Source organism: Lytechinus pictus, chromosome 7 (genome assembly GCF_037042905.1).
Source record: "Lytechinus pictus isolate F3 Inbred chromosome 7, Lp3.0, whole genome shotgun sequence".
In the NCBI taxonomy this organism is placed as follows: domain Eukaryota; kingdom Metazoa; phylum Echinodermata; class Echinoidea; order Temnopleuroida; family Toxopneustidae; genus Lytechinus; species Lytechinus pictus.
The window spans coordinates 1,024,329-1,049,660 of NC_087251.1; the positions used below are offsets into that span (position 1 = coordinate 1,024,329).

A 25,332-nucleotide genomic window follows, 5' to 3' on the forward strand; every position below is an offset into this window, starting at 1 on the left:
TTCATTCAAGGACTATTTCTATGAATTCCCCAAGCCGGTTACATATCTCACTAATTAAATGTGAGCGCGAGGTGTGAAGATCCGAAATTTTAATATTCAGACCTGAAAAAGAACGTTTTAACTTTAAGAATTTATGAAAATTATTAGGCGGATAAGCATCAGAATACACGACTTCGATAATATCTTTGGGGACATGGCTTATTATGTCCCCCACCCTTATTATTTTTTGTCTGACACCCATGCCTGAAACTCCCCTATTGATTTCTTTATACCCCCCCCCCAAAAAAAAAAAAATGCATGATTACGATGTCAGCTCGCTATTTTTCTTTTTTCTTCCGACTTATAGTTATAGCGTACGAGCTACCGTACTAGCAATTCGGAAGAAAGCGGTAAAATGAGTTCTGAAAATATTTCATTTTATGCACGTTTGAAGCAAACACAAGAGCTGCAGCATAAAAGGTGAGAATAAAAAGAAATTTAAACGCTGTATTAAGTTTTATTCATCATGCCCTTGAAATGAAATCACTAAAGTTATATAGGGTCTACAAATACAATTTACAACAGTAGCTGCGCCGGTACTAAAAAAAGGCGTGACCGTACGGTACCGCCCGCCCGGAGGAGCGGCGGCAGGCGAGTTCGAACTTGCGCTCTCTATTCCGAGCAGCGTTCTCGCCAGGATTTTTCTTACGCGTGTCGGAAACCCGCCGATTCGGCGATGGCCAAATTTGCACGTGATGTTTTGATTTTCACATGCGCTGCGCTTTGATCCGATCCAAAGTCAAGTTTCATTGCCAATCCGCGAAGTTCAATAGATGATGTACGGTAATGCTGTTTTAATCGGCGGCGGACACCAACCTAAAAAACTGATATCGGCGAAAATATTGGAATGTTAAGTTGTTATTTATCTCAAAATTTAGGGGCATATTTTGTCTGGATATGTTTAAAACTGTTTTGAGGTGTTAATGCATTAAAATATATTTCATATACCTTTCGTTATGGACTCCCGTTCTCCGAGAAGAAATATAAATCACGCATTATTTGTAAATTTCTTACAACGGCGGAAAATAAAATAAAACAAAATAGAAGTCACAAACATCTCAGATTAATGAGCGATCGATTTGGGAATGTTTTAAAATTGTTTTTGAGGTCCTAACGTGTTGAAATATATTTATATACCTTTCGCTATGAACTCTCTAAGAAATGATGCACTATTCTGACAACGGCAGGAAGGATTATAAAACAATAGAAGTCACAAACATCTCAGATTAATGAACGATCTATCAGGACATTTTTAACATTGTTTTGAGGTGTTCTACCTGATGGCCTCCTGTCAACGACAAGGCTGTTTGCCGATGATTGTGTCATTTACACTTCTGGCACAAATTCTAATGACTTTCAAATCCTCCAAGACGATCTGTCAAAACTAGAAGAGTGGCAGAATAAATGGGCCATGTCCTTCAATCCAGCCAAATGTGTCATCATGAAAATACCATCCAAGGCAGTACAGATTCCAACAGAAAGAGATTACACCTTCTGTGGCCAAAAACTACAAGAAGTGTCTACATGCTCTTACCTTGGTGTTGAAATGGATAACAGGATGCGCTGGGACGCCCAGATCAACAAAGTCTGCTCCAAAGCTTCCAGAGTACTCGGTTTCCTGAGAAGGAACTTTTGGTCTGCTCCCAAGGAAATAAAACAACTTTCCTACCAAACGTTGGTGAGACCAATCCTGGAATACGCCTCCCCTGCATGGGATCCCCATTACAAGAAGGATACCCAGAAAATAGAAGCCATTCAGAGAAAGGCAGCTCGTTTCTGTATGGGGAACTACAGACAAACCAGTAGCGTCACAACCATGTTACGGGCCTTAGAATGGGACTCATTGGAAGACAGACGGAAATACAGTAGACTGAGCCTAATGTTCCAAATAATCAAAGGTCTTGTTGCCATCAACCCCCCAAAAACGTCATCCAGCAAACCACCCGGCAGACTAGAGGAAATAGTATCAAGCTCCAGCGTCTACTAGTCAAAAGGGATGTTCATAGATACAGCTTCTTCCCTCGAACTACCAAAGATTGGAACGAGTTAAACATGGACACAACATTGATAAACTCATTAGACTCTTTCAAATCCAAACTCAATCAAAAACCTAGCAAGTGACCTGCTTACTTGGTGATTTCACACACATCAATAAAGTTGGCGGAGTACAGCAAGTCTGCATATGCCGACTTAACCCAAGACAAGACAAGACAAGTGTTAATGAGTTAAAATATATTTGATATACCTTTCGTTGCGGACTTCCGTTCTCCGAGAAGAAATATAAATCACGCATTATTCTTAAATTTCTTACAACGGCGGAAAAGAAAATAAAACAAAATAGAAGTCACAAACATCTCAGATTAATGAGCGATTGATTTGGGAATGTTTTAAAATTGTTTTTGAGGTCCTAACGAGTTGAAATATATATATATACCTTTCGCTATGAACTCTCTAAGAAATATTAATGACGCACTATTCTGACAACGGCGGGAAGGATTATCATGATTATAAAACAGAATAGAAGTCACAAACATCTCAGATTAATGAACGATCTATCAGGACATTTTTAACATTGTTTTGAGGTGTTAATGAGTTAAAATATATTTGATATACCTTTCGTTGCGGACTTCCGTTCTCCGAGAAGAAATATAAATCACGCATTATTCTTAAATTTCTTACAACGGCGGAAAAGAAAATAAAACAAAATAGAAGTCACAAACAACTCAGATTAATGAACGATCGATTTGGGAATGTTTTAAAATTGTTTTTGAGGTCCTAACGAGTTGAAATATATTTATATACCTTTCGCTATGAACTCTATAAGAAATATTAATGATGCACTATTCTGACAACGGCGGGAAGGATTATAAAACAGAATAGAAGTCACAAACATCTCGGATTAATTAACGATCTAACAGGACATTATTAACATTGTTTTGAGGTGTTAATGAGTTAAAATATATTTGATATACCTTTCGTTACGGACTCCCGTTCTCCGAGAAGAAATGTAAATCACCCATTATTATTAAATTTCTTACAGCGGCGTAAAAGAAATTAAAACAAAATAGAAGTCACAAACAACTCAGATTAATGAACGATCGATTTGGGAATGTTTTAAAATTGTTTTTGAGGTCCTAACGAGTTGAAATATATTTATATACCTTTCGCTATGAACTCTCTAAGAAATATTAATGATGCACTATTCTGACAACGGCGGGAAGGATTATAAAACAGAATAGAAGTCACAAACATCTCGGATTAATTAACGATCTATCAGGACATTTTTAACATTGTTTTGAGGTGTTAATGAGTTAAAATATATTTGATATACCTTTCGTTGCGGACTTCCGTTCTCCGAGAAGAAATATAAATCACGCATTATTCTTAAATTTCTTACAACGGCGAAAAGAAAATAAGGCAAAATAGAAGTCACAAACATTTCAGATTAATGAACGATCAATCTGGGAATGTTTTAATATTGTTTTTGAGGTCCTAACGAGTTAAAATACATTTATATACCTTTCGCTATATGAACTCTCTAAGAAATATAAATGACACATTCTGACAACAGCGGAAATGTAAATAAAATAGAACAGAATTCACAAACATATCACTAAACAGATCACTTGGATTGTGAAGCGTCTCGGCTTGATAGGGAGGTATAAACCGGGATATAAATGATAGTCTTTAATAAAATTGTTGAAGATTCATAATATATTTGTAAAGAGTTTTGATGTGATATCGACATGATTTATGATATAAAATCATTCTTCGAAAACCAAAATGAAGCTTACAGCCAAAGCAAGTGATACCTCCTTCGACATAAGGTACATTACGTAATACCTTGAGTGACCCAGCTGGGCCAAGTCTGTCATCAAGACACTCGACAACAAATTGAGATAATCTGTCGAGATTTGCTGAACCATTAAATCAGGTAAACATGAGATAAAAATCATTTCTCTTGGGACTCATTTGGGCAGCCACTGAGGTGATTTTAAAACATGAGCCACGCGAGCAATTGCCTTGGGTGGTGATGGACATTTCATCGATTTCTTTTTTAATCAGCAACTTTACAAATAAAAAATAATAACATTCTAATAACTTTTTAAATCTTTGATGGATTTTCCTCAAACTTTCACCAATATTTATCATTATTTTTTTCTCCTATCTTCACAATAAACTTTTTGTCAGGGTGAACTGCCCCTTTAATGTTTGGTCACTTGAAAATGACACCTACGTATCATGAACGTGTTTTCAGTTGGGAAAATTTTGAAATATACAAAACCACTTATCGTTTATTTCTACCATGTTTATTTTTTAAAGAAAATTGAGACTTCGAAAACGTGTTTTTGACCATTTTCATCATTTTGCAATTCAAATTTCCTTTAGAAAGATGTTGCAAAGTCTTAGGGATATTTAATGATCTGTACGATGCAGGATCTAGGGGCGGGGGAGTTTTTTTTGTATGGTAGTTTTTATTTGACAACTTCAGTTCATATACAAAATAAAAAAAAATATTAAAATACATATAAGAAATAGAAGTTTGATGTCTTTACAAATTGATAAATACCTTGACAACTCATAAATTTAACACCATTTTCCCCCCTTAAGTGTTACAATAAAACACAATGTCAGACATCTTCCAATACATAATTATAAATAACATTGATGATAATAATATGCATTAAGAATAAAAACTTCTACAATTAATTCAACATATAGATTTTTTTTTCCAGTGTCAAACATCAACATAAAAAAGAGATTTTCCAAATACACATTGGCATGACATATCGATTAGAAATACCTAAAAATATATTTTTAGATATTTCTAATCGATGTGTCGATCATGCGGTCTCATGCCACCACCCCCCCCCCCCCCGCCCCTAGATTATTAATCAACAGAAGAAACTGTATACACATGTATGTGAAAAACAATACAAGAAATTATAGTCTGTTTTAGATGAAAGAATGAAAAATAAACGTTAAAAACAAGCAATTAGCCGTCAAACAAAGAACATTAACTTTACATCTCGCTCCCGCGCCCGGGATCTCGTTTTTCTCCTTTGACAAAATCATGCACACACGTGTCGCTCTAAGCCCCATTTCCAGCAAACTAGCCAACACTTATTGTGAGTAACTTGTGACATGACAGCAGATCAGAATGACATGAGAAATTGAGAATGAATGTTAAGAATATTAGAAAGTAATTAGCGGGAAAATTATGAGGAACAATTCATTTTATGATAAAAAGTTCTTGAAAACTATCGGAAAACGGTATCATGTAAAAATGAAAGGCTACGTCGGACCCGGGTCGCACCGCGGACAATTCAGTTCTAACATACATCGTAGCATGCATGTCCGGCTCAGCTAGGCGCGCTGGCAACGCTAGTGTGGCTGCTCAGGCTGCCTTGGCTGGCTAGCCGGCTGGAAGTGGAAATGCGCCAGTTTCTATGCATGGATATTTTCCGGTCATCAAAAATAAGATCGTAGTTTGTTGCCGAAATGATTCTGAAAGTAAACATCCTTTATTTTTGAGGATTGATGATGAATGATGCAACAATTATTTCCGATGACTTTTCCCCACTTTTTATTATTATTTTTTTGCCTGTGTCGCTCGCGTTTTGCACGTGATGCATATAGAGCTTGTGGACTTTACGTGTGTCGCATGCGACGCGTGTGTTCTACACTGGCTAGAACGTTGATTTCCGTGCTGTACTGTCAAAGACAGTACAAGATTACTTCAAGCGCTATGCAGATACAGTACACATGGCGCCCCTCCAATTCTCTACACCTTCAAGCATTTCATTGATACTAAATCTAACTGAAAGCATTTTATTTTTAATTATGCCCACTGTTTTCTTTAAATTCTAAAATTTATTTTAGTAATAAATATTAATTACCGGTACATTATTAAACACACAAAGTATTTTATGTAGGTCTACAGAGAATATTCAGTAATATTATTTCCAATGTTTTTTTTCTTGGTTGTAAAAAAACATCGCCAGAGAATAAAAAATGACAGTTAACGTTTTTGTGTTTTTAGTTGGACATTTGTTAGGTATATTTGGCATGTTTAAATTACTGAAACTACCTTGGGTAAATGAACAAATAAATAAATAAATAAATATATGAATCATACTTTGATTATTAAAGTGCACAATATACACATTTTCTTTTTTTTTTATGCAGGGAGAATAAAAGACTGGATCTTCAGAAGCGCTTTGAGAATTATATGATGTCTGATCAAAATCTGTAAGTTACTTTTTTTGTTTTAACAACATATCCATAGCCATATTTTTAAAAGTGTGAAAAAGATAATTAGTGGTATAAGGTGAAAATTAATGATTGTTTTATGGTTTACGCATGAAATATACAAAAATGAAAATAAGCAATATTAATACCTGCATTTTCAATTTGTAAAAAAGATGTTGATTGAAAATATAGAATACATTTTATCGTGAGTGACAAATTAATATTTAGACTAAAAGGAATTGCCAAGTGAATTGTAAAGATGATTGAAAAAAAATGAAACTGATAATGTTTAAAAACCCCACGAAGTTGCTACAGTGCAGATGACCCATTGATTTTTTTTTTAATTGAAGGTCTCGCTTGAGAGCGAACAGGCTGCAGAGTTATTGGAAAAAGGTTTGTGAAGATGAGAGAAAGAGCAAAGCTAGGAATGAACAACTCCTTCGAGACTTTGAGAGAGTTGAGGCTCACATAGCAACACTTTCAAGCAGGACTGAGCGACTTCGACTCTTGAAGGTAAGCACCAATGTTGTAATGATATACTTAAAGTTTAATTATGGTTTGAGCTAATTGTTTTAAGGTCACACCAAGGTAACATTATCATTTTTGTTATTATTGTTGTTGTTTTTATTATGCTGGCTCATTGAATAGCATTTTGACAAGAGGCTATATTTTGGAAAATGTACTTTTTTGCCTGAAGATACAGAAAATGTTAAATAAATAAATGAATGAAGGCTATATTGTATACACTGAAGATGTCTGTGTTTCTCACTTTACAGGATCAATATGAAAGACAAGTTGAATCTATGTTCCCTTACTGGAAAGAACAAATGGACATTAAAAGAGTAAGCAGGATGTTTAAAATATGCTTTTGATATTATGTTGATGTACATGTAATATAGGAAACTAAAAAATCTGTTCAAATTATTACACATTCAAATAGAAAAATGTAAATGTTACATGTTTGGCATCTGGTTTTAGAATAAGGGGTTGTACTTATGATTTCATGAGCATGAAATCAGTGCTTCTGATTTTGAATTCTGGACAAAGTTACCTACTGTCTTTTATAGGATTATGAATTGGGTGATAACTTTCAAGGATTATTACAGTTTGCTTTAAAATTTATCAGTGTACAGGAAAAGCTACAACATATAGTGAAAGTAAATCCATGGCAATAAATGAAAACCTATCAGAGAGTTTAAAAGAGACTGCATCATCTGAATAAAGGATAATGCAGTCTGATACAAAGTGTACCGGTAACCCCCAAATGTACTGGCCACCATAGCAAATGGTATGAAAAGAAATGAATATTAAATGTTTAAGCATGTAAAGACTATTTTCATTTGAAAAAGTTTGAATTCATTGCTAAATAAAATGCAATCATTGTATATAATTACTCAGCACACAATTAAGTTTTGTGAAAGGATTTTATTTATGAAACAAGAATATTTAATACCAAGAGAGAATGCAAATCTGATAAATGAAATTATGATAATATACTGATTTCTATAGCATAAACTATGGGCATATATTCTTATGCGCTGTAAGAGCTCCTGAAATGCTTGAAAAACAAAATTTAGAAAAGGAAAGAAATTTTTTGGAAAAAATCGAATTTTCACAAACAATCATTCAAAATGATATTAATAAATGAGAATAATTTAATTTAATTAATATTATTTTCCATTTGATAAAGCTTTAAGTACAGTGGATGGTGGGGGACTTTGTCTAATCTTTGGAATCCCCCTTTGATAGATTTCAGCTTCCCTCATTAAAAACCTTTACTATGACAGCAGATTATGCACAAATACATAAATATTGAAAATCATAGTACTTTATTTTGACTTATTTTTTCTAGATGTCCCAAGCTCAAAAGACGAACATTGCACCAATGTCATTTGCAACACCCAGTCAGCAATACAGGGAGCAGATGAATACCCTCAACATGTCACAAAGTATCCAACAAAATGGAACAAGCATAATCTCAACACCCTTCCAACAGCCTGGATCATTTGATCACGTTCATCTCCAAGGTCGACCTCATTCAGACTTGCAAGTATCCACACACCCTCAACAGTATACACAGTTTGGCGCACCTAGACAAGAATCACTTTTGCACATGACATCAAGTACTCTACCTCAGTCACAAGCACCACAACCTACACAGGTATCTGATGATGGTTACGAGATGCCAATGGTACCTGGTCTTCATGGGACACCTCTGCTTCAGGAAGTACAACTACTCAACTCACATCCCAGTGGACAGCATCCCTTAGTGGAGAACAGAAATAGCATGCCCCATGGTGCAAGTCAGCAAATGACCTATGGACAAACAGAAGAATCCTCTTCCTTCACTGTCAGCTCAGAGAGTCCAAGATCACCTCAACATCAAGTCAGACCTGGCAATGTTGCTGGGACAGTACAACCTCTTCAAACTAGTTTTGCCAAAGATATGACAGATGCAAGTGGGAAAACCTTACCAGGAATGGAACATCTTTCACAGAAAATGCTTCTTGTTGGAGATGCATCAGAAGAAGGACAGCAAGTAAAGTCTAAAGAAATCACCAAATCAGCTAAACAAGCCACAAATCAATTCTTCACTGAAGAAGTGGTCAGAGGTCCTTCTTTAGGAGTTGGAGAGAGGTTGTCATCGGCTCAGACGGAACCATTTTCATCCAGTGATGATTCCGATGATGAGAGTAAGGATCCAGTAGACCAGGCTCTTTATTCCCCAGAGCTTCCTCCAGAACTTCCCAAGTATGAAGAACAAGCAAGAGGTCCCGCGATCAATAACAAGGAACAAAATCAACTACCTGATCAAGGTTTGTGCTGTAAATGGATACATTAATAGTCATGATTAAACTGAATGTTCTATGATTGAACTCCAACAAGAATTCTATTCCTTTGACTACTAATCAATCTGGGGAGTGTTTCATGAAAGGAACACACATGCAAAGTACACACAACTGTACATGAGAAGGACCAAAACAGATATTCTGACAAAGTTACTATAAAGATTGGCATTTATGAGGCAAAAGGCGTACTCTAGTCTGTAGAGACAGAATGCCAAAAATTGATCTGCTGATGAATTTAGAGAAGACAAAGGTAATGGTGTGTCATACAATCCAAGCATGTCCACAAAGAGCTGGACAGAGCTAGAGGTTAAAGAAGACTCAAATATATTGGTTCCTTGATAGCCTCTACAGAAAAGGTTGTTAGAGCTAAACATGCTTTAGCAAGATAAGTCATTTATTTGTCAAGTGCTATCTTCCAAAAAGTACATGTAAGATGCACTATCTACTCCAATTTTTAGTGAGCTGCTGTATCCAGAGCTCAGTGCATTTAACAGATCAGTCATACTGGGTATCCATTCACCTTACCTGGGTCGAGTGCAGCGCAATGTGGATGCATTTCTTGTGGAAGGAACAATTAACCACAATACCAAGGATATTGTTAGTTCACTACACTACTCTCAGATCTACCTATATCACTTATGGGCAAGTCCATAATGTAATCAAACTTTTTATATCCGACCCCCCCCCCCCCTCTGTATTTATGTATTTTTTCCTAAATAAGCTCCATTCCCAATACAGCCTGAAAAGTGAGGTCAGATATGTTGGCTGAAAAATTATGGAACAATGAAATAACCATTTTCTGCTCATGCATACGTGTAGATGACATGTATGAATTTACTTATTCCTGAATCTTTATTTTGTTTACTGAAGATGGGAGAGAGATTCCTAGAGCAGTGAAGGATGAAGCTGAGGAAAGCAGTGGTAGTGAAGAAGACAGTGAGATTGATAGTGATGTCAGTCTACCGCTCAGTGAGGATAAAGACAAAAATGATGGACCGGTACCGGCTCAACGTCATTCCATTGATCCAAAGTAAGATCAATTTGTAGATTCTAGTGTTAGACTATGAAAATTACCCTACAAATTGTCAATTTTCCTTCTTTTGACTTGTACTTGGTTTGTGGCTAGAAACATTGATGGATAGGAATGAAAATCTCTTCGTTGTCATTTAATTTCTGAAATATATTTACAAATAGGTCTATCTTGACTTATTTAGCACATACCTCCAGCTCCCAATATGTTGCTTCTTAAAGGAGAATGAAACCCTTGAAACCAGCTGAATCCATATCAAAGAGAAAAATCAAAGAAACATATTGTTGAAAGTTTGAGGAAGATTGAATGAATAATAAGAAAGTTATGAGCATTTGAATATTGAGATCACTAATGCCATGTAAATCCTCCCATTGGCAATGCGACCAAGATCTGTGATGTCACACACGTACAACTCCCTCACTACTTTAGTACTTATTTCACTTATATTCTCACTTTTATAGAGTCTATCACAAGGTGAGGTGTTCTCTTTATGAGAGGACAAGAACAGAGGTTTCACAACATTATATCATTGATGAATCGTTTGTCATATGATTAGAATGAGCAAAAAGAGATGTTTTGGGGTATATTTTCAGTGTCCAAAAGGGGAGAGTTGTTCATCTGTGACATCATAGATCTTGGTCGTATTGCCAATAGGAGGATCTCCATAGCCTTAGTGATCTCGACATTCAAATGCTCATAACTCTTCTATTGCTAGTCCTATTTTACTCAAACTTTTGTTGATCCTATTCTTTGATTTTTCTGCTTTCACAAAAGCTAACTTGCTCCAAGAGTTTCATTCTCCTTTAAAGGACAAGTCCATCCCAACAAAAAGTTGATTTGAATAAAATGAGAAAAATCCAACAAGCATAACACTGAAAATTTCACAAAATCGGATGTAAAATAAGAAAGTTATGACATTTTAAAGTTTCGCTTAATTTCACAGTTATATGCACATCCTGGCTGGTATGCAAATAACGAGACTATGATGTCATCCACTCACTATTTCCTTTGTATTTTATTATATGAAATTTGAAATATTCTAATTTTCTCCTCATTGTCAAGTGATACAACGATTAATTCCTCCCTGAACTTAGCATTGTTTAATACTACATGGTTCAGTCAAGTTGGTCCTTATTGTCAAATCTATAAAAAATGAAATATTGTATAATTCAAACAATAAAAAACAAAAGAAATAGTGAATGATGGACATCATCGACTGACTCACCTAGTTGTGCATATCACTGTTTTGTGAAAAATAAGCGAAACTTTAAAATGTCATAATTTTCTTATTTTACATCCGATTTTGATGAAATTTTCAGCACTATGCTAGTTTGATTTTTCTTCATTTTTTCAAGTCAGCATTTTCCTGGGGTGGACTTGACCTTTAAATAAATCATATATGTGTTATTGTCAGAGCTCCTGAAGCCGAGAGTGTGAAACCCAACTCCATTGTCCTAACTACTGAAGGGTTCTATCTTCTGATGAAGGCAGTAGAAGCTGAAATTGATGCCACTGATTCCCTTGAAGGCATCTATGCAACTCTGGCTTGCACTAGAACTATAAGAGATGAAATTGTGAGGTAAGTTTAAGTATAAGTCAAAGGATGTAAACCAGTATGTTATCAACGATTATGATAATAATATTCTGCTTTTATATATTGCCCTTCACATCAGAACTTTTGTGTATGTGTATTCCAACTCTGATACACATTTTAACTTGTTCTCGATCTCACTCAATAACTGGGAATGACTGCTTGGCTTGGAGTCACTCTCCACTTAACTGCAACACATTGTACACTGTACAAGGTTACTTAATATACTCATGGTGGCAATGTGATAAGAGAAGTATAAACCGGATGGAGATGAACAAAGGGTTGTTTATGATGGGGATAATACAGCATGATGAGGAGAAGGAAAGGAATGTCATTGTCACTGTGGGTCAGAAAGGAGTGGTGGTCAGACTGGGAATATAGAATTTAAAGTGTTTGGAACCTCAAATTAATAGAGATACAATTATATCACATCTCTTTAGAATGATTTTTTGATATAATTCTAATTCAATGGTCAAATTTTTTTTCTTTGTTTACTCTTTCTGTCAAGGACGGCAAACTCAAATAGTGGATTTGATCTACTGGATCCTAGAGCAATCAGCATGGTCATACTTGAAGAGCTCCCTCTATTGGTCCAGAAACTACCAGGAGGATGCTTTCTATCAGAGAGACTCCTTGTTGCCAGCAGTAGAACTATCACTGAATTATCTATCAGGTCAGAATCCCTACATTAATTATATTTTAATGTTGTTCCAAAGCTTTCTTGATTGATTTTAGCTCATTTTAGGACTTTTTAGGTGTACATTAACTTATAAGCATAGACATGATGGTATTAATTGAATTAGGCAGAGAAAGTGTGCCAGGATTCTTTGCACGAGAGATGCCACACGTCTCCAATATCATGATATTTTCTGTTCGGAATATTTCATTCTACACTATTCATGTCATCCTCTTTTTAAAAAACCTGCATAGGCCTATATGTTATTTTGTTTCCTTAACACACTTTTAGAAAAAAAAGTTTTATAAAGTTCTGTCATATCTTGTTTGAATGATAAATGTTTTTCTTTATCCATTTATGTGGTAATATTTATTGTGATGTTAAAAGTCTTTTTAATATATATGAAATACTGAAAAACAGTTCATTTCAATTAATTTTGTGCCTTAACTTAGGATTCTACACACCGTGATTTTTCAGGTCGTGAAAACAAATTTAAAAAAATATATTATTTTTGATAGGTCTCATATGGTCTCTTCATCCCTGAAGCTATGGGATGATATCCATCATCATATGGTGTTCTTAGTGAGGAGAGGTGTGATGGAACCAGAGGGCGTGGCCCTGAAGTTTGCTCCTCTTTTACTGACTGCTGACTCACAAGCCTCGGAAAAGGTTACAATTCTTCTCTTCATTTGTATGTTTAATGAGAAATAGATGTTCTGGGGGGTTTTCACAAAATTACTCTTAAATTCACAGTGTGTTATACAATATGTAACTGCAGTGGTCAGGTGACATGCTCAATGAGATTATACAATAAATATCATATGCACATTGATACTTAAAGGTCAAGTAATTGTTGATTTGAATCGATAGAGAAAATTCAAACAAACATAACGCTGCAAATTTCATCGAAATCGGATGTAAAATAAGAAAGTTATGACATTATTAAGTTTCACTTATTTTTCACAAAACAGTTAAATGCACAACTCAGTGATATGCAAATGAGAGAGTCGATGATGTCCATCACTCACTATTTCTTTCGTTTTTTATTGTTTGAATAATACAATATTTCAATTTTTACAGATTAGACAAGAAGGACCAACTTAACTTAACCATAAACTGTTAAAACAATAGTAATTCCACATGTTCAGGGAGGAATGAAACTTTGTTTCACTTGACAAGGAGGAGAAAATTAGAATATTTCATATAATAAAATACAAAAGAAATAGTGAGTGGGTGACGTCATCAGTCTGCCAATTTGCATACCGACCAGGATGTGCATATAACTGTTTTGTGAAATTAAGCGAAATTTAAAATGTCATAACTTTCTTATTTTACATCCGATTTTGATGAAATTTTCAGTGTTTTGCTTGTTGGATTTTTCTATTTTTTTTCAAATCAACGTTTTTTGGGGTGGACTTGTCCTTTAATAACCCTTTGCCAAACACCCCCAGGTTAGGAGATGATTATTGAAAGGAACTCTCTAAAAGTGATTAGGAAATGTTGACTACAATTCACCTAAGATTTGTTATTCAAAAATATGATAAGAACAACTCTAAATATAGCCATGTTCCCTGCACTCAATAAAGCTCTTATAATATTGCAAATAAGCCCCAACGTCTCAGCTCTTTTTATTCGACCGTCTAGACAGGACGTATTATGGTATCATGCTTGGTGTCCCTCCGTCTGTCTGTCCGTCGGTCCGTCTGTTAACTTTTCCTTGTAAACGCGATAACTTCAGTGTAACTTAACCTAGGTTCATATAATTTGGTGTGTATGATACTAGCATGGATCCCTATTGATTTTGAGGTCAAAAGGTCAAGGTCACACTGACATGTTTGAATCTTACCCTTCTGCAGTCTTTGTAAACACAATAACTTCAGTTTAACTTAACATAGGCTTATATAATTTTTGTTTCCTAGGTAATTGGTTATATACCAGCTTGGCGTTTACCAGCAAAATGCTGTCCTGTCAAGTTCCTACGGGAGTTACCATAAACAGAAACTGAAACAAATTTGGTGTGTATGATACTAGCATGGATCCCAGGAAGACTATTGATTTTGAGGTCAAAAGGTCAAAGGTCAAGATCACAGTGACATGTTTTCATCTTACTCTTCTGCAGTCCTTGTAAACGGGATAACTTCAGTTAAACGTAACCTAGGCTCATATAATATGATGTATATGATACTAAGCATGGATCCTAGGAAGCCTATTGATTTTGAGGTCAGAAGGTCAAAGGTGAAGTCGCCACCTTCCACTTTTCTTGCTTGACCATTAACTCCATTTTCCTTGTTACAAGTGGGCGTAGTATGTGCTCGCCTTAGCGACACTCTTGTTGATAATAATTTGATTTGAAGACTAACCTGTTTAGTGAGATATCCATCCTAAGTAATCTGAAAAAGATATAGAAACTCACAGTAAATGCTTTCACCTGTCTCACTATTTGGGTCTTTCCCATTCTATGGTGTTCTGAATACTAATCTGGCAATTCTTTGTAGTAGAGGAAGGTAGTGTGCTGTAACAGGTTTGCTCATAGCAAATCAAATGGAACCATTTCAGTAGCTTGTATCTTTCCAATGAAAGCAAGTTTTATGAAACCCAAGACATGGTTTCCCCACCTCAATATTGTGAAGCTGGTTTTCATGGGACATAGATGATAGGTATCTCTTTAAACTTCAAATTTCAGGCAATCAATGTCATCTCTGATATCTTGATGAAAGCCGAGGAGGAGGAAGAAGTTACATTTGGAGAGGAGTCTTCAGTGAGTGATAGTTCACATCTTAACCATACTCAACCCAGTCCTGATGTCATTAGGCATGCTCAACCAAAGGATTATCCATCAGGTATTTCAAGGGTTTTTATCATGAGTGCCATAATTATTGACATCATCACCATGGTCATAACCATCATCATGATCATAATATGATGATGATGATCATCATCATATTAAAAAAAATGTTCTGATAATGTAACCATATCTGTTTCATATTCATTGTCGGATACATTTTCTGATACCCTAGATCCTGCCATCATGAGTTACAGAATATGATACAAGGAAAATCATGATCTTAAAAAAGTAATAAATCATTTCCAGATGATAAAATAAAGCACCTTATTCTTGCATTTACAAAGTGCTGCACATATCACTAAACTATGTTTAGCTCTCAAAAAAAAAAAGATAATATATAATCAAGTTCTGAACATTAAATAGTTGGAAAAAAAGCCATAATCAACTGCTTTGGTCATAGATTAAATAAATATTTGGGTGTTTTTTCCCCACTTAGTCCCACCCCTTGCTCTTGGTGGAATGGAAGGAGATACTGATGATCTGGTTGATACAGGGAGGACTAGTGGTGATAGCTTCTTTGATAACGAAGTACCTCTAAATGGTAAGCTATGTACAAATGTTGACATTCCCAAGGTATCATATTTAAATGTTAATAGATAGTCATAAATATCTTGGCTACACTGAACATTGAGATGAAAGAATCTTGACAAATGAACTATTTGTTCATAATCACAAGAATCATATTTGGAAAAAGATCAGATTTAGGCTTCTACCTGATGGGAATACTAGCAGTCCATAAAGTCACACATAACTTACAAGGAACTTCAGAAAAATACTATCCTGGCTTTTTCTTTAACTTACTACTTCTTATAATTTTGATATATGTAGAAACATCTGCATACCAGAGGATGATGATGAGCAGTCAACCTGAGATACAGAAGCAGATAACTGTAGGAAATGGGAGTGGAAACAATGATGATGAAGAGAGTGAAAGTGAGGATGAGATTGAGAGAGCTACTCGTATTAACCTTGAGTCACCATCTTCACAACAAACCAAGTAAGAAAGACTCATTTACGCAAGATAATCTCAAACTTAAACAGGCATACCTTTAAAGGTAGTTATAAATTTATTCAGGATAAAAATAACTGTTCCAGCTTTTGTTGTAATCATAATTGCAAAACTTTAAGTTAGATGGCAATCACCTGCAATTAAGTTAAGTTGTCGTTCATATATCCGCAAAAGGAAATTCTTGTCACCACAATATACCACCATGATTGAGTATTATTCCAGTAGGCATAGTCTTTGTGTGTATTATATCTGCAGATGTCAGGTACTGTTGATTATACACTAAGATATGGTATGTACCTCTTATTCCTTTAAACAATTTTTTTTTATACTATCAACAAAGTTCATTCATCCCTATCAGAATCTCATATTTTGTGGCTAAAAAGAAAGGTTACAAAATATGGAAGTATTGAGTTGTATGCTTGTATAACAGAACATGAACTCTGTGGAAATGAGTGAGCCAATGTCATCATAAGCTCACCAGTGTTCAAATTACTTTTTATTTTTGAGGAGCCATTTTTGTCTTGCCTGCTTAGTAGAGCGAGACTATAGGCGCTGCTTTTCCGTCGACGGCAGTGGCGGCGGTGGCGATGGCAGCATCGTCAACATCAAATCTTAACAGATGCTTAAGTTTTTGAAATGTCATTATAACTTAGAAAAGTATATGGGCTTAGTTCATGAGACTTGGATATAAGGGTGATCAAGTATTACCAAACACCCTGCCTGAGTTTCAGGTCACATGACCAAGGTCAAAGGTCATTTAGGGTCAATGAACTTAGATTATGCTGGGGGAATTAGTTGAATTGCTATCATAACTTTGAGAGTTTATAGATCTAGTTAAAGTTGAATAAAGAAGACGATTCCAATATTGAGATATTTACATTAATAGCAACCTTACAACCCCCCAAACACTAAGAGGTGATTCGACCCCCCATTTTCTTTTTTCAAAATAGTGAATTTGAACGATTTATCCCTACCCATTTTCCCTGAGTTCGCTCCTGCAATGCCTACCAAGACGGGTGTTCTTTGACTGTGACGTCACCGGGGGTATTCGGTCCCGGTGTAGTAAACAAGGCAGTGCCGTTTTGTGTACTATGCACGTACGCCTTCATATTTACTTTTGTGTCAAAACTTCATTTTATCGCTATTGATTTTATGTGAACGATACTGAAAGGAAGTGATAATTATTCAAAGATATATAGTCAATAATATATCCCTACATTGTTAAAACTGTTCTTCTTTGTAGCGATTTTAGACGATTTTAATGCCTTGTTTTCGTTCGGGACTGTGTCCGTGGCGAAACAAGTCATAATGGAATAAACTGCAATTGAAGTTGTATCTGCGAGCCGGAGAACTTGCAAAGAGGAAATGATTAAAAGTATATTTATGGCCGTACTATTATTCCAAATATGTAAATTCCCTCAGAATGATACCATAGACCCTAAAGGAATAATTTCAAGGCGAATAATATGAAATTTGATCGAGATCTTCTCACCGGTCGATAACATAGCAGACGTGTTATTATGACATATTTATCCGCGTGTGACGCGGCTCTTGCAAAAAACACAGTTGGTTGCGGAATTGCTTTGTGCCGACCGGCCGCCCGCTGCGGCTCAGCTAGCTGTCGATACCGCATACCTTTCTTGCTGTCTTCAACTCACTTGCGAATTGCGTTTGTATGTGTGACGATGACCTCTAGCGTAATCAAATATAGAAAACAACTCGGAAGGCCGAGAAGAATAGTATGTTTGATTCAAGATTGTTCTGTGGAATGAGCTATGAGTGGAAATGATCCAGAGGATATAAAAATGGAGTCATGAACTGCAGGTCGACATACCGGTACCAGACCACTACAGTACACTCAATGCCTGGGTGTTGTGTGTATTGTATAGGCGTGTAGCGCGCGCAGAGCTGAGCTAGCCGCCGGAATTACTTTCCAGCTACTCACTTGATGGAACGTCGTGATAAAATAAATGAGAAAAAGTGAAAATATCATTCAATAACTCACTGTTTGCAATCTTACATCATGATTTAAGAGTTCATGATAGTTATTCATACTGTTTTTTATACAGGGAAAGTAAAAATTTGTACATATGATTCCTATTTGTTTGATTTGAGTTGCTTTGAAAAAAATTGTAAAATCATCTTTCTCTCTCTGCATAGCATTTCTGTATTACATCTGGACACCTCTTATACTAAATTCCCCCCGGTGACGTCACACTCAGAGTGATTTTTCTGTACATTCGTCTCTCGGGCTCTGACAGGTGGCTAATTTCATAGACTTTCAAAGCAAAATATCGAGAAGGCAGAGGATTTTTGTGATATGCTATCTGTTTGAACAACTGATATATACCGGTACTATATATTGTGTGTGGAACCCATATTTATGGAAACTCACCCCCTTCTTAATTCAACTTTAATGAAACTTAGATATAAGAGCAATCAAGTATCAGCAAACATCCTGTTTAAGGTCACATGACCAGGGTCAATGAACTTTGGCTATGTTGGAGTTATTTGCTGAATTGTCGTCATAACTTTGAAAGTTTTAGATCTAGTTCATGAAACTTTGACATTAGAGTAATCAAGTATCATTGAACATCCTGCTTGAGATTCAGGTCACATGACCAAGGTCAAAGGTCATTAAGGGTCAATGAACATAGTATTTTATTATCATATGAATTGTGGCATTTTTTGTGTAAATTACTATTCAATATTTGTCTTTCAAAGTCAGCACTGCTGCTACATGTATATTGAATGGCGTAATGCAGGCGAGACTGCCAGAGGCATTCCACTTGTTCATTTTACTAGAGCCATTTTCAGTTTTAAGAGCCATTCTTTTTATCATGATTCAACGCATGGTTTAGCATCACAGTTTTTCCTGCTTTATTCTTCATTGTTATTAATTATTAAATGATTGTTTGTATCTCATGTATTGAATTAACTGGACGTTTTTTTACAATTTTTTCTATCAAATTGATTAGGATGAAGTATTTCAAATTTGAACAGAATTTGAACTTAGAGAAATCCTTTTCATAATTTTTAATTTCTTATTTGATAAAAACTCACTTGAAAATTATTTTATGAAATATTGAATGCGTCGCAGACAGTGACAGCTAACGTCAACATGTCAATACTCGGGCACTGAAAATCCCAATTTCGCCCTTCAAATTGCAGGATCTGCGCCATATTTCCAGAGCACCCGGTGGCTTAGTTCAGATTTAAAAAGTGGGATTGCCAAAAAATATGCCAAAATGAAAAATCCAAGTTGAGGAATTTATTTTCTAGCAAATTTAGGATGGTATCTTAAAAAAGCAATAAGAAAGCAAATAGTTACGATGAGACAGGTGCCGCACAGTGTTTTGAAAAATAGTACCTGGGGATATTGGAGTTTCAGTGAACTGAATACACATTTTCTGAAGCTCTGTGCCAATGATTCTAAAAAGTCCACTCAGTAAAATGTCAGAATGCGATGATGCATGGAAGTAAAAACTGAAGCTGCGCTGGCCTGGCTGTCTGGCTACTATGCAGTCGGTCTGTACTTGGCAGTTTTAGGCAGTAGTGAGAGAGATCCCAAAGCACGCGAGAGCGATATCGCTTGTCGCTCCCATCTATTTTCAATGCTGAAGCTCACTTTTTTGTTTATTTTTATTAAAATGTAAAATATTTCGTATTTTCTACATCAGTATAAATGTTTCCTTTGTACCACATTAAGGTAACTTAAAATGATGAAGAGCCATTATCTGTTTTATATTCTTTGACATCTTTGAGCCTTAGACATCAACGATTCACATATTTTTATACAGCTTACGTGGTGCGTGTGTTTTTTTTACATGACGCAAAGCAAAACTTCAATATTATTTTTTAAATAGTGTCATTCTGATTTTTTTGTTAATAGTATCATTCTGATTTTTTTCTGAGATATTCAAATGCTATATCTGTTACAGAACATGTATGCCTATTATTATTTTGTTGAAAAAGCTATATGACACCATACAGATTTTGTTACTTATAATCATCATCATAACCGTCAACTTCTTTAATTTTATTATGTACCTCTAAATATTTGACAGGAAGAAGAGGAATGTACTTTCATCTCTTGGTGGGAGTCTTGGTAGGAGCTTAGGAAGTGATGATGAGGAACAAGAGAGACGACCTCTTCCATCAGATAGAACAGATGAAGTGTCATCACCAGATAAGAGTGATGTAACCAGTTCACTATCTCCTACTCCTAGAGGTGGTGGTGGCTACGTCCCATCAGCCATGGAACACAGGTCAGTTCTGTACTTCAAAATTTGTTTAATCCGATGGAGATTGAGCAAGCATATATGCTGGCTTCAGTCCATCAAAAATGTGTGTTATAGCATAATCAGCCAATCTTCAATGGGTTGAGTTTATGGATGTAGATAAACACATGGTTGTCAAGGTCATATTGCATAAATTATTTTATTAAGGTAACATTGGTTTCATTAGTAAAAATGATTTATTTTTCTTTAAAAATTAGTGTCATGATATTCACCATCAATGATGATTGTAACATGATTGCTTTGCATTTCAAAAGGAGCCTGGCCTATTCATCTCCTATTGAAAAGCAGTTATTCCTTTCAATGATTCTTAACAAATGATAGTATTCTCCTTCGGCCAATTGCATGAAGAATGTCAATTAAATTATTTTGGAAAACATACAAGTCTAAAGATGCAGGATTCTCTTTGGTTTAATTCTTTGCTAGATAGACAAATGGCATAATTTATACTGTTCAACTGCTAAGAGGTTGTATAAGTTGAGTTTGTACACTTACTTAGCTGAGAATCTGCAACCTGTCGCACACAGTTTTGAAAATTTTGTGAGGCATGTGAATCACATCAGCCATACAAGTTCAGTGTTGCTTTAGCAAACACTAATTGTTCATGATTTGTCACTCTGTGTATTACTAATGATTGTGGTTTATTTTCCCTTAAGAAAATAATCATTTTGAATATGTAGAAAGCAATCAAATCTTTTCATAGCTCTTTTGTAACTTAAAATAATCATTAACTTAACCTATTTATGAGTGTACAGAAAGAATCTGTTTTATTGAAATGATTGTCACTTTTCAACCCACAGTAGTTTTAAAAACATGATTGTTACAGAAATGTAATTTTTAAACGTAGATAAGTAATATAATTGTATTGTTTTTGTTTGTATCAAAGCATGAAGTCGACAGGGCGAACAGACACCATGAATAGATCTGCAGCTTTCTGGGGTAATGAATCTGACCTTGATGATGAATCAGAGATGAGCGTTCCCATGGGAACAGGAAAAGTAGATGAGGAAAAAGATGACTTTGATTTCTATGACTAGAAATCTTTATCAAACTTGGATATATTGATGAAACCTGTGTATGAGGTAGTAGTATTATCACATCAATCTAAAACTTAGGCTGGGAAAGCCAGTTGACAAGTGCACCGTTTGGATCAAACAGATTGGTCAATCCATCAAGGATTTGAAGATCAGGGCAGCATAGAAGAACTCCTGTGGTTTTTGAAATCCCTAAATCACTGAATCTTCCAACTCATAAATTTTGCAGTGACTCCGAAGATTGAACAATACCAAAAGAGAAAGGATTACCAATTGACAAGTTCTGTGAACATCGGACATCTTCAATAAAATAGCCCAACAAATTATTAGCCAATGATCAAAATTGATTAGAGATGAATATGTAAGATAAAATGCTGGTAATGTTGATAAGTCAATGACAATGAGTGATGAAGATTGTGATGATTTGAATCGCACAGGGTGATTCCAAGTTTGGTGTTGGTGTTAGGCCAATATTTTATATCAACACAGCACCAAAATCAAAACAAGACAGTCTTTGGACAAGTCTTATGAGGTGTTGAACTATCAATAATGTGATATGGAGTATTTATAAATTCAGATTAGATGTTTGAGCTTTGGAAGACATTGCTACATGTACCAACACCAGAACCATCACTGAACTTGAAATCACCCAATGTAAAACATAGTTGATAATCCTGTCTCAAGTAGGAGATACATTCAATGATCACATACATTAATTATCACATGGTTCTGTTAAATTTCTTTCCTCAATTGGACTGAAAGTGACAGAAAACCGTCAAAGGAAAAATATGCCCCCATCTTCTGAATAGACTGGGAAAACCCCTTAAAAGTTTAGTGATATGGTGATTGTGAATCATTACATTATGGTATGCATTTTGAAATGCTGTACTATTTTCAATGAATCCATTCAGAGATTAAAAAACAGTACTGACATTGGAGTTGTTTTTGTTTCGTTTCTTGCATATTCTAATATTTATTCTGTAGTAAAGAAATTAAGAATATATTCTCTACCTCTCAAATCAAATTTATAAAATTGCCAAATGAAGTGAACATTTAATGTGTAATTTTGATCAAGGCCTTTAAATTTTTGTTTAAAATGTATGAAAGGAAATGGTTCAAAACTTGTAATCTTAACAGTCATAAATTAGATTATTCCCAATAAGACATGTTTCATCTGATATGTGTCACTTTGCATTCATACAAAAGTTTTGTAGTACTTTTTTTTTTTGGGGGGGGGGGGCTTGTCATTTTTTTTGCCAACCATATGCCCTTAACTTTTTAGTGATGAGTTTTCTTTTTGGCTTGTCAAATATTGGGACAAAAGCGCCCCCTTCATGAAAATCTTGGAGCTGAACATAGGTTACAGTACTAATTTTGATAAAGCACCTCAAAGCTTTTCAGTACTGCAATATTTTATAAACCTGCACAAATAAAACTCTTGCTGTCATATGATTTGTTTATCTTGTCAATATTTGTTTGATTCCATTCTATCACACAATGTATTCATCTACAATAATCATTATATCAGCAAATATATGCCCAGATTTGTATTTCAATAGTTCCAATAATTCACTGTTACAAAGCATTAACCCTGTGTAAAATGAAGCTGATTATATCTTCTGACATGTAATCCATTGACTTTGACTTACATATATTGATCATCTCATATGTAAACTTCATGTATTTTTAATGCACCAGTGAACATCAAATTTCCTGGGATAATACAGTATTAATTTATGAGCAATGTAAACAAAAAAGTTCATCTTTATTTCAACTTTTGCTAAGTGATCAAAACGTTGTGCAATAATCTATGGGTGATTTCAAGTTCGGTGTTCGGGGTTGGTGTTGGTGTTGAGAGCGTAAAAAGGCCGCTGAACCGAGCTCCAACACCGAGCTGATTTCAGAGGAATGATACCGATTGGGTTATCGATAACACATGACGTCACGCCTCTGCGCTGCGCTGCTAAATCATCTCAACTTCACGCGAGAAGTCTCGACGACGAAAATGAAATCGGAGAGAAATGCATTAAATTCTCATCGTACAGAATACCAATGTTTTAATTAATTCAAGAATTCGAAAGAGTAAACATTATTCTTCATCAAAATATATACAGCTCAAATGATTTGTACTCATCTTAACTGTAAAAGCTAATTTTACGGGGATGTTTCATCGTGTTCGCCGCCCGTTCACGAGCTTGAGATTGCCAACACCAACACAAACACCGAACTTGAAATCATGATTTTCCCAATCCCTGGGGGTTGGTGTTGGTGAATGGGGAAATTGCACGTAGATCATCAACACCAGCCGCAGTGCTGGGTTCAGCAGACGACATTCAACACCAGCATTCAACACGAACTGCCGGAAATATGTCATATTTTCCGAGGTCAATCCCAACACCAGCCTGATTTCAAGTACGGTGTTGTGGCTGGTGTTGGTGTTGTCACAACACCAACACCAGATTTCAACACCGTACTTGAAATCACCCTATGTCTACTTCACAATTTGTAATTAGGACTCACTAGTAACTGTGTGTTTTTTTCAAGTACATTTAAGCATATGACTTTATAGATCATGTATTATTTATAACACTAATGTTGCCATACCAAAGAAAGACAGTCACAGAAATTTCTTTGAAAAGATGGATCAATATCAGAGATTACCAATCTTTCCTTTCCAAGAGATATATTACATGTTATAATTTCTCTCATAGGAGCTTATTAGTTTCATGTGTGTCTTCATATTTATTGGTATGGTGCATTTAGATTGAATCTCTGGAGTAAGTGTTGAATCAAAATCATTTGCAAAAAAAAAGGGATTTGGGGGATGCCATTTGAATGAAAGAATGACACAACAAGAACAAGTAGCAGGTCTCCATTTCAAAGATAACCACAGCCTTGAGCCTAATAATCAAATGTTTAATCTCTGTAATGCCTTATTTCTTTATTTTATGAATTAAGATGTAGACAAGTGTGTGGATACAAGTCTTAAATTTCATGAGTTGTAAATCAAGTGTATATAATATTGAAAGTTGAATGCTGTTTTTTGGTTTGTACTATTAAGAGGTAATACTCTAAATATTTATGAAAACATATGGAATTATTTATTTTTCATATATCTATTTTCTAGTTTTATGATACCTTCAATAAATTCTTGAGTTTGTATAGAATTCTTTCCCAAACTGATTATTCAATATTTTCTCTAATGTCCCTTTTTCACAAAAATTGAAAAGGTATGAATTAAAATCCAAACGTTTAGACAGAAAACATCAGGTGGTAGAATCAGTCAGATCACTGATGATTTTAGTCCAAACATCATGGGATATCAAGTGGTAAATTAGATCATAATTTTACATTTCTTTGTCAAAAAGTGTGATATATATATATTTCATCTTGTATTTATTGTTTGACTACTGGTATCACACAATACATTGGTAATTCGGTATTAAGAGATCTTATATAAAATGGTATAATAATGCCTGGAACTGTTTCATAAGATTTGAGTGGTACATAAGGTGCCTGAGAGACAGAGATAGAGGGGGAATTCTTCAATCTTATGAATTCTAATTGTGTTAGTCATTGTGGTGTGTTTCTATTAGTTATTTATTGTTGTTGCTTGGGCAAAGATCCATAACAACTGGAAAAGCCAATGTTTGCATGACATGTATAAATCCAGAAAAATTGGAATTCACACATTCTGTAAAAAAAATAT

General features: G+C 35.1%; 1 protein-coding gene across 1 annotated transcript; it reads left to right on the top strand.

The window, feature by feature from the left end:
* The first annotated feature begins 342 nt into the window (after window positions 1-342).
* Window positions 343-25,307, top strand: LOC129265181 (uncharacterized). Its single transcript, XM_054903194.2, has 14 exons — window positions 343-459; window positions 6,229-6,291; window positions 6,642-6,804; window positions 7,068-7,133; window positions 8,144-9,107; window positions 10,011-10,170; window positions 11,585-11,749; window positions 12,270-12,434; window positions 12,956-13,106; window positions 15,121-15,277; window positions 15,719-15,823; window positions 16,111-16,279; window positions 20,359-20,559; window positions 21,476-25,307. The coding sequence occupies exons 1-14, from the start codon at window positions 395-397 to the stop codon at window positions 21,624-21,626; spliced, it is 2,745 nt and encodes a 914-aa protein (XP_054759169.2). The 5' UTR covers window positions 343-394; the 3' UTR covers window positions 21,627-25,307.
* Window positions 25,308-25,332: the final 25 nt, after the last annotated feature.

What these genes read in the sequence shown, in the direction of transcription:
- LOC129265181 (XM_054903194.2), top strand. Translation starts at nt 395, where the DNA reads ATGAGTTCTGAAAATATTTCATTTTATGCACGTTTGAAGCAAACACAA. An exon ending in CAAGAGCTGCAGCATAAAAG is followed by an intron (nt 460 to 6,228) that starts GTGAGAATAAAA and finishes TTTTTTATGCAG; the next exon opens with GGAGAATAAAAGACTGGATC. An exon ending in CGTCATTCCATTGATCCAAA is followed by an intron (nt 10,171 to 11,584) that starts GTAAGATCAATT and finishes TGTTATTGTCAG; the next exon opens with AGCTCCTGAAGCCGAGAGTG.